The sequence below is a fragment of the Nycticebus coucang genome, chromosome 16, assembly GCF_027406575.1.
Source record: "Nycticebus coucang isolate mNycCou1 chromosome 16, mNycCou1.pri, whole genome shotgun sequence".
NCBI lineage: Eukaryota > Metazoa > Chordata > Mammalia > Primates > Lorisidae > Nycticebus > Nycticebus coucang.
Genome location: NC_069795.1, coordinates 26,488,189 through 26,498,107, shown reverse-complemented (window position 1 = coordinate 26,498,107; position 9,919 = coordinate 26,488,189). Strand labels below are relative to the sequence as shown.

The 9,919-nt window shown below is 45.6% G+C and overlaps 1 protein-coding gene across 3 annotated transcripts in view; it reads left to right on the top strand.

The window, feature by feature from the left end:
• The first annotated feature begins 4,751 nt into the window (after nucleotides 1-4,751).
• CXADR (CXADR Ig-like cell adhesion molecule) overlaps nucleotides 4,752-9,919 on the top strand; it is a 72,060-nt gene continuing 66,892 nt past the window's right edge. For 2 of the 3 annotated variants that reach the window (XM_053564800.1, XM_053564799.1), the window contains exon 1: nucleotides 4,772-5,033. In XM_053564800.1, coding sequence (XP_053420775.1) covers nucleotides 4,991-5,033 — 43 coding nt within the window. In that variant the 5' untranslated portion in view covers nucleotides 4,772-4,990. Of the gene's footprint in view, nucleotides 5,034-9,919 lie in introns of all 3 variants that reach the window. The other variant, XM_053564798.1, reaches the window with a different exon arrangement.

Here is a 9,919-nt window from a genome sequence, read left to right as displayed (position 1 = left end):
GCCATCTTTATTTACTTTCTTATATATCCAAACTCATCAGATAAAAATAATCCAAGAATAAAGAAGACAAAAGGTAAAGATCCTTATCAGTGTTAATACAGCAAAGTATGTACACACCTTTCTAAACTAAGAGTATCTTGTTTGGAGATAAACAACAATGGAGATGAACCACAAAGGGCTGGGTTGTCTGTTCTGTTGCCTACTTCCCTATGTGACCAACTGAAAGTTATTGTGTAAATAGAGGACAGCCCTTCAGCACACTCTTTTCTTTAAGGCGTGACTGCCTGCATTTTTCAGCAAAGCCCCTTATTCGAGCTGGGGGAGAATATCCCCCAAAACTCACATCTAGCCTAAGTCCTGGAAATGTTCCTTCTCAGAGCCTCGTACCTCAAGGAGCACAAATGAGACGGATTCATCTTACAAGGGTGCAGGGAACTGTGCCCCTTCAGACCCAGTTTTCCTAGGCTTAGACAAATTCATAAAGGGAACACCCTGACCTTTGGTCCTGAGCTGGAGGGACTGCATTCATTCCTTTATGTATAACCTCATTACTGATGAAAACGTGTTTGTATTTGCCAAGTCCTGACCAGCTGTAAATTTTCAAGACCTAATACTCCTAGATAAAAAGCCTACATACAGACTTCTCAGTTAGTTCATTCTTTCCCCCTGCCAGAAGCTCTGGTTCCTTTTTCTTCTTCTGTATTCCTCTCTAATTTCTTTCTCTTTTTTTTTTTTTTTTTGTAGAGACAGAATCTCACTTTACTGCCCTTGGTAGAGTGCCATGATGTCACACGGCTCACAGCAACCTCCAGCTTTTGGGCTTACGCGATTCTCTTACCTCAGCCTCCCGAGCAGCTGGGACTACAGGCGCCCGCCACAATGCCCAGCTATTTTTTTGTTGCAGTTTGGCCGGCGCTGGGTTTGAACCCACCACCCTGGGTATATGGGGCTGGCACCCTACTCACTGAGCCCACAGGCACGGCCCCCTTTCTAATTTCTAAATAAAAAAATAATAATAATTTCTAAAAAAAATCCTGTCTTGCCACTGATCTGTGGTCCATGAGTTCATTCTACAAATCCCGGAGACCAAGGACCTACTAAAGACAAATACCAGAGACCAAGGACCTACTAAAGAGTGAAATTTAGGATATGGAAGATCCTAAAGATATGTAGGATTTGAAAGAGTGAGACAAAGATTAGGCTAAACGCATGGGGACTGGTTAAAAGTTAGTTTACACAAGAACGGAAAAGCAAGATCCAATGTATTCAATACTAACATGAAGCCAGTTGATGAACTAATACATGCCTACACAAGAGAAAAACTTAATTCAAGTTGGGGGGAAGGGGTGAAAGGAAGGGGAAGAAGGGAGGGGGATTGGTGTGCTCTCACCTAATGGGCACAATGTAAGGGTATATGGCACACAGCCTGATGAGGAGCACTACAAAGGGACCCTACCTAACAAATGCAAACATTGTAACCTAATTGTTCGTACTCTCATATGAATCTGAAATTTATTTTAAAAGGAAAAAAGTTAGTTTAAAAGGAAGTCAAACACTGAGATCCCATCTCTATAACCATTCTGCATTCTGGCATACAACTAGACATTTATTCTTTGAGTAAAAAGAGGTTCTCTGGAAGAGGGTACATCAAGCAGGGTTAGGGTAGGAATATTGTACACAGACTTCTTAAGGGGTCCTTAATAAGTTTCATATAACTGTATAATTTTCACTTACTGTTTGCATGAAATAATTTAGTCACAAGCAAAGTCTAAAGATAACTTCATGTAACTTTTCTTTTTTTTTTTTTTTTGAGACAGAGCTTCAAGTTGTCGCCCTCAGTAGAGTACAGTGGCATCACAAGTCTCAGCAACCTCCAACTCCTAGGCTCAAGTGATTCTCCTGCCTCCACCACCCAAGTAGCTGGGACTACAGGCACCTGCCACAACGCCTGGCTATTTTTTGTTGCGGCCATTTTTGTTGTTTGGCGGGCTCAGGCCGGATTCCAACCCGCCAGCTCAGGTGTATGTGACTAGCACCTTAGCCACTTGAGTCACAGGTACTGAGCCAACTTCATGTAACTTTTTAAAGAACAATAGTTCTCCATATACTTAAATTTATAATGATATATTAAAAAAATTGTACTCAGTAATTTAAAGCAGAAAACACTAAGTAAATTATTACGTTTATAACTCACATTTTTTTTGGGGGGGGCCAGGTTTCAACCCACCACCTCCAGTATATGGGGCCAGAGCCCTACTCCTTGAGCCACAGGCGCCACCCTATAACGCACATTTTAAAAGTTCTGAAAAGATATAGTATTTAAGGTGTGATGATCCGTAATTGCATGATATATAATTTTTATTATTTATATGATACAGAAAATAAATATTCAACAAATATTCTAGGTTCAAAAAACATAGACCTATTATGTCCTGTATTTCCAAGAGTAAGAAAAATAATATTCCTTTTCAGCCTTCTAGAAATGTTCAGAGTAAGAGAAGTGATTAATAGGTATGCAACAGAAGGAGGCAAAGGTAACGATTAAAAGAAAAAGTGCCAGGAAGAGAATTACAAAAATATCCTTTTGGATAATTTCCTTAGAGAGTCTTGCTCTGTTGCCTGGACCAGAGTTATCAATCATAGCTCACAGCAACCTCAAACTCCTGGGCTCAAGCAATGGACCTGCCTCAGCCTCCTGAGTAGCTGGGGCTACAGGCAGAGGCCATCATGCCTGGCTACTTTTGATTAAGTCCTAACATATACTCTAGTAAGTGTGTGAAATGACTCAGGGGAAGAATGGGCTTAATTTCCCATGGAGGAGACACTAAGGGTGGCAACTTTATCTTAATTTTTCCCCTATACAGCCAATGAAAGGGGTAGCAACTTTGTAACAAATGTGTGGCATTATGAAGTAGTTAATATTAAGAAAATTCTCATGGGTGGTGCCTGTGGCTCAAAGAGTAGGGTGCCGGCCCCATATGCTGGAGGTGGTGGGTTCAAACCCAGCCCTCTCCAGAAAATTCTCCTAAAACAGTATAACAGAGATAAATTTCAATACTCCATCTTTCTACTTAATTCCCTTCTCTTTTTTACCTTTTTTGAGACAAGGTGTCTGCAGTCCAGGCTAGAGAGCAGTGGTGTTAATCATAGTTTACTGCAACCTTAACTCCTGGGCTCAAAGGATCCTCCTGCGTTGGCCTTCCCGGTAGCTGGGAGTACAGGTGTGCACCATCAACCTCATCCAATTTTTCTATTTCTGATAGAGGCGGGGTCTTGCTCAATCTGCTCTCCAAATCCTAGTCTCATTTTCCCACATTGGCCTCCTGAAGTGCTGGGACTAAGAACGTCAACCACTGTACACTTCCTCTACTTAACTTCATAAAGTACAGCGTGATGAGTAAAAATTTAAATTCTAAAAAAAATTAAATTGCACATATTATATTCCTGCAGTTATATCCAATAGAATTCCTGTTTGCTCAACTAATAGGTAGTTTCTAGCCTTCTAGTCACATTGTCTCACATCTGTCGATAGCTGGACTCTTCTCGGGTAAGTCAGTATTCCACTCCCATCGAGTTTGAGTGGAATCTCTGGCGTGAGGCTGAGGCTTGTTATTTGTAGAAAGTTTTCCAGGTAATTTTAATGTGCAGCCACGGCGGCAACCCACCAGGCTAAATCGCAGTTGGATGATTTTCATCTTCCTGGTACCTCATTTATTTTCTCTGCCAGTATTATTATTATTATCTTCCACTTACTGAGTATTTACTAAATGCCAGGCACGGTGCCAAACATTTTTTGTGAGTAGCTCATCTAATTTTCATAGCAACCCCCCGAGGTAGGTGCCGTTTCTAAGTAACTTGCCGGTTACTGCCGTGCTCAAGCTCAAGGGCTCGCTCACTTTGCCTCACTGCTTCTCTTCCCTAATTCACTTCCGATAAGAAACTATTGTGCAATCTAAGTCTCTCCGCAGTTATAAATAAACGTTATCTAGGAAGAGCAAACGAGAACGAGCCGCAAAATGACAAAGGAGCAAAGGTGGCGCGCACCAGGAGACGGAAACGCTGTAGAATAGATGGTGACTTTCAAGATCTTTGATTTCCCCGACACCTCCTCCCCCATACCCACACACCTAACGCCTCTAAGCACCCCGATTTAGCCCGTCGGCGAAAGCTAGCTCACTGGTCCTTCTTGGCTAATCTCAGGGCTGTAATCACCTTTAAAAGCAAGGGGTGGGGGGAACTCCAGCATTTCCCAAACCACAGTTGCGGTTTAGGGGGTTGGGTCATTGCCGAAGATGGAGAAAAGCGCCTCCTGCGCCCGCTCGTCTCAACCAGAGAGCACGTGCCCGGGGCTGCCCAGCGCGCCTACCCCAGAGCTGAGTCGGAGGTCTGGCCCCTGCGGCCGTGCGCCGGAGGTGGGACCCGGGTTTGAGGTCCCCACCCTTACTACCTCCAGGGGCGGTGCTGGCGGCCGATTGCTTTAGCCGCCGCCCGGGGTCTAGGGAGAGGCTGGCAAAGACTGTCGGGCGCCGCGCCCTGCAGCAGGACACGTTCCCAGTTTCGCATATCTGGGCAGACCGGCCAGCCCGTCCAGGGTTTACAAAACCCTTATTTCATTGACAGGGTGGTTGCGGCGGCAGGGTCTCAGGACTACGGGCGTGGGAGGTGGCCGCCACAGCCTCTCCAACACTGCGCGCTGCTAGGCGGAGAGCTGCGCACCGGGCGGGTCCCGGGGCAGATGCGCGCGGCGCGCCGCGCCCGGTCGCCATGGTAACTCCACGCGGCTGCGGGAGTCGCCTTTCCCCGCTGGGCCCGGGCCACTGCCGGAAGTGACGCGAGTTCACCTGCCGAGCGGGGGCGGGGGTGCCGAGGTGCCGCGGTCGCAGCCGCAGCAGTCGCCGCGATCCGGTCGGGAGGACACCAGGCGCGGGAGCCGGGGACCCGGAGCGAGAGCCGCCCACCTGCAGCTGCCGCCCACGGCACAGCAGCCACCATGGCGCTTCTGCTGCGCATCGCGCTCTTGTGGGGCGTCGCGGGTGAGTGGGGGCCGTTCGGTCCTCGGCACCCGCCCAGCCTGGGGGCGCTTGCAGCCCGCGGCCACCCTGGAACAATAGGGCGTGGGGGAGGGGGCGGGCGCGATTTGGGGGCGCTGCCGCGGTGGTCCGGGGCGGGCGGGATCGCGCTCCGGTGCTTTTGCTAGGCCGGGCGCGGGAGCCGGGAGGGTGGGGCAGCCCTGAACCGCTCTCCTCGGGGCGTCGGGCGTTCGGGGACCGAGCCCAGGGAGAGCGGTGGCGGCCGAGGGGCTCCGGGCGCGCCTCCTGCTCCCAGAGCGTTCTCGGCCCCGGTGCGGGGTTTGCTTTATTTGCTCTTGCCCTTTCCCTGTTAGCCTCTCTGTCGAGTCTGTGCGGCGTTGCCCAGTTTCCAAAGCCTTAGACGGCGTTTTCAGGTGTGGAGCAGTCCAGGCGGGGAGGCTGAATTACAATCGCCATTATTCGATGGATACTGAGCTGTTCTGTGGTGCCTCGGATCGTCCAGGCTACCTCTAGGAAAGAGTCGCAGAACACTAACCTGGACAGCCTCAGTCTGGTATGAGAGGCTCGTCCAGACAAGAGCTGCTAACTAGAGGGTGAATTATGGAGTAGACCGTGAGAAAACAAAAGTCAGTTCCTGCAAAAATGCAGTATTGATTTTTGCAGTCTCCGGGCAAAGTTAAGTGACCTTGGTTTTTGAGTTTGTAATGAGCTGGTTCGTTTCGAAGATAAGACGACTCAATACAGGGTAATTCGTAAAGGATTCGCCAAGTACATTTTTCGACCGCTCCTTTCTCTGGGAGGGTGAAAAAAGGCATTTAAAAAATGCGCAGACCATTAGAAGGCATAATCATTTTGACACTTAAGAAACTGATCTGTCTTCATGTCTGTGTTGTAACCACCTGATCTTGTGGTTGTCAAACTGAGCACTTGCTGCATTTTATAACCAAATGATTCATTTAAAAGAATCGATAGGTGGGATTTTAGGAGGCACACTTTGTGTAGCCTCCAGAAGGATTTTTTTTTTTTTTTTTTTTGGTTATGTGTGCTGAAGCTGATGGAGTGGTCTTTTCAGTTGAGAAGGCTGTTTCCTGTTGAAATGTTCATTCCATTGTTGGATGCCATAGCTGTGAGCTTTACCCTCGGGATCACCATTCTATTAACAAGTCTAATCTGTCTGAGCCCATAGCACTACCTCCATTTTTTGGATACATATCATTTAGACTTGGCTGAAATTTCCAAAGTAAAGCTTCCGGAAAAGATAGAGGGTCACATAATCAGTTTACATGCTACATTTCCACCTTTGTTTTGTTGAGGCCTAACAAGTTGAGAGCACAGTATTTGTGTTCCCTGGTTAAAAAATATATATATATTTTAGACCACAAGCAGAAATGTGGAAGAATATAAACCATGTGGAGGAATTATTTCTTTTTTTTCCCTCCCACAATAACCAGACAATTAGATTCGTTTCTTTCCTGGAAAGCCACAGTTTGATAGGCACGATCCCAACCGAGGATATTATGATACACGTAGAGTCATTGTGCACAGTGTACGCCAGGATACAGCGAACATCTCATTAAAGACTAATGTCTTCAGCTAAACCAGACAGCTATTTTTTTTTTTTTTTTTTTTTGTAGAGGCAGAGTCTCACTGTACCGCCCTCGGGTAGAGTGCCGTGGCGTCACGGCAACCTCTTAACTCTTGGGCTTACGCGATTCTCTTGCCTCAGCCTCCCGAGCAGCTGGGACTACAGGCGCCCGCCACAACGCCCGGCTATTTTTTTGTTGAAGTTTGGCCGGGGCTGGGTTTGAACCCGCCACCCTCGGCATATGGGGCTGGCGCCCTACTCACTGAGCCACAGGCGCCGCCCCTAGACAGCTATTTTTATTTCAATTTTTCAGCTTGAGAAACAGCTCAAAAACTGATGAATGGCTTGAAGTATATCTTTGATTTAGAAATGCTTTGCTATGAACTGAATCAGGTTCAGGGTGAGCATGATTGACTCCTATAGATGCAAAACTAGGAAAAGGCTTACATGTTAAAAATTGTAGTGCTATCAGCCATAGATATGCCTGTAGAACTGTCTCTATGTAGGTTTTTTTTCTTTTTTTTTTTTTTGTAGTTTTTGGGCAGGGCTGGGTTTGAACCCACCACCTCCAGCATATGGGGCCAGCACCCTACCCCTTTGAGCCACAGGCACCTCCCTCTATGTAGGTTTTAAAGAGCTTTGTAGTACACTGTGGTTGCTAATAGGACTCCTTTTGATACATTTTTATTGCCTATGTACTAGCAAGTCATCCTACCAATAGTATTAGTAGTAAAGCAGTGGCAACAGCGATAGTAGTGAAATTAAACTCCTCATTGAACTGTTATTAAATGCTCCACACTGTACTAAAGGCATTGTCTATTGTTATTTAATCTATCAAGCAGCCCTAGAGGTTAATTATAATCATCTGTCTTATACAAGTAGAGAAACTGAGGCACAGAGTAGTTATATAATTTAACTTGCCAAGGTCACAAATATGCTCTTGGATCTGTGCTCTTGGTCACCATGCCCCTCTCCCTAAAGCTGCCACTTTCCTCTTTGATTACCTCTATTTGCCACCCTAATTTCTACCTCTGGTCATCTATTGTTCATTGAGAACCTGCTGTTGGTTTGACTGTGTGCCAAGAACTGAAGGCTTTTATTATGAGCTCTTTAATTTTATGGTCTTAGTTGAATATTTTGAGTCATTGTGATGACGCTAGGATTTCTAGGGTTTAGATTGGTGTTGTAAACTACTATGACCCATGTAGTGTCAGCATTACTTAGGGATCTTGTTAAAGTCTGGGGTTCAGTTTTCAAATTGCCAACAAGAGTGGCACCAAAAGTGACCGCCAGACTACTTGCTAGCCATTTGTTGGTGGCCTCAGTCCTGTCATCTCTTGTGTGTCTCCGTTGCTTTCCATGTCAAGAATTAGGATCCTGGGGGAGGGAGAGGATTGGTCAAAGGATACAAAAGTTCAGTTAGATGGGAGGAATTCGTTCAAAAAAATCTGTTGTTCAACATGGTGGCTATAGTTAATAACCATATATTCTTGAAAATTGCTGAGAAAGTAGATTTTAAGTTCTTACCACAAAAAATGCCAGGTAATATGCATGTTAATTCACTTGATTTAGCCATTCCACAAGGTATATATATTTCAAAATAACAAACATAAGGTAAATATATATAATTTTTGTCAAACAAAAAAGAACAAGGACCTACTCCGTTAGTGAAGTGAGATATTTATTGTTTTGCTTTTCCTGTAGTAGTCTTTTCCTTTACATAAAAAATTTTTTTAAATGATTAGATGTGGACTTTATGCTCTGCATATGCCTCTCTTAATGTTTTTATTCTTGCCATTATACTGCCATCCAGAGCAGAAGTTGCCTCTCCTCCAAGGCAAGCCTCCTTACCAAGTCTATTGTTGAGTCTCTTGTCAATTATCCAAGTCACCTCCTTGCACTAGATCAGAGAGCAGGCCCATTACCTGTGTTCATCGTTAGGGTCCCTGTATGAGCTAGTGTTCAGCAAGTGGTTTTTGGCATGACAGAGTTTTCGACTTCTTTGCTACTAGGCCTGTGTATATGGCAGAGCTGTCGTCACCTCCATTGTCTTTTACTCCTTTCTCATCCAATAATGGTGGTTCTTACAGCCATCATCCCACTAGCCTGTCTGATTTAGTTTTTAGTCTAAAGAAGTTGAGTTTCTGCTTTCTCTCTGACCTTCTTCTATTTTACCTCCCTACTTCAGTCGCCAAAGATTGAGAGTAATCTGTGTACCAAGCCGACTTAACTCTGTGGAGCTCCTTGATACCTACTTTGTTCTTTCCCACCCTTTTGACTTGCCTTTCACTGCCCTCTACAATGGGACCTTAAATGTCAGCCTTCCCCAGCGTTTGGCCTTTAGCCCTCCTTTTTTTTTTGAAACAGAGACTTCGTAACTTTCTTTTTTTTTTTTTTTTTGGAGACAGTCTCACTGTACCGCCCTTGGTAGAGTGCCGTGGCATCACACGGCTCACAGCAACCTCTAACTCTTGGGCTTACGCGATTGTCCTGCCTCAGCCTCCCGAGCAGCTGGGACTACAGGCGCCCGCCACAACGCCCGGCTATTTTTTTGTTGCAGTTTGGCCGGGGCTGGGTTTGAACCCGCCACCCTCGGCATATGGGGCCGGCGCCCTACTCACTGAGCCACAGGCGCTGCCCGGAGACTTGGTAACTTTCAGTAGAGTGCCGTTGCATCTTAGCTCAGAGCAACCTCAAACTCTTGGGCTCAAGTGATCCTCTTGCCTCATCCTCCTGAATAGCTGGGACTACAGGCATTCACCACAACACCCAGCTATTTTTTAAAGACAAGGTCTTGCTCTGGCTCAGGCTGGTTTCTAACTTGTGAGCTCAAAGTATCCATCTGCCTCAGCCTTTGGGATTACAGGCGTGAGCCACCACGCCTAGCCCCATAGCCCTCTTTTCAATGTCCATCTTAAACCTGGGTGATGTCATTTAGCCATCACTTTAAACTCTAAGTAGTTGCTAGTAAATTAAAAATATTTCCAGCTAAGCCCCATATCTCTCCTTTGAATTCTGGGCCACTATTTCTAGCTGCTTAATATTCAATTCCATTTGAGTACTTAAGACTCTGCGAGTCTCCAAATGAACTCACCCATTAATTAAGTGGTCCAGTCATTCAGATATTTAGAATCTACTATTTACTATGCCTGTGTATGGTAGGTGCCCTATAATAGAATATGACACTGCAAGTTGCAAAGGGTTTGGTGGAACATTCTAAACAAATGGTACAGCTTTTATAAAGACATGAAGGGTATGATGTGTCTTGGGAGTTGAGTAGTTCAGTGCATATAAAGCATCAATC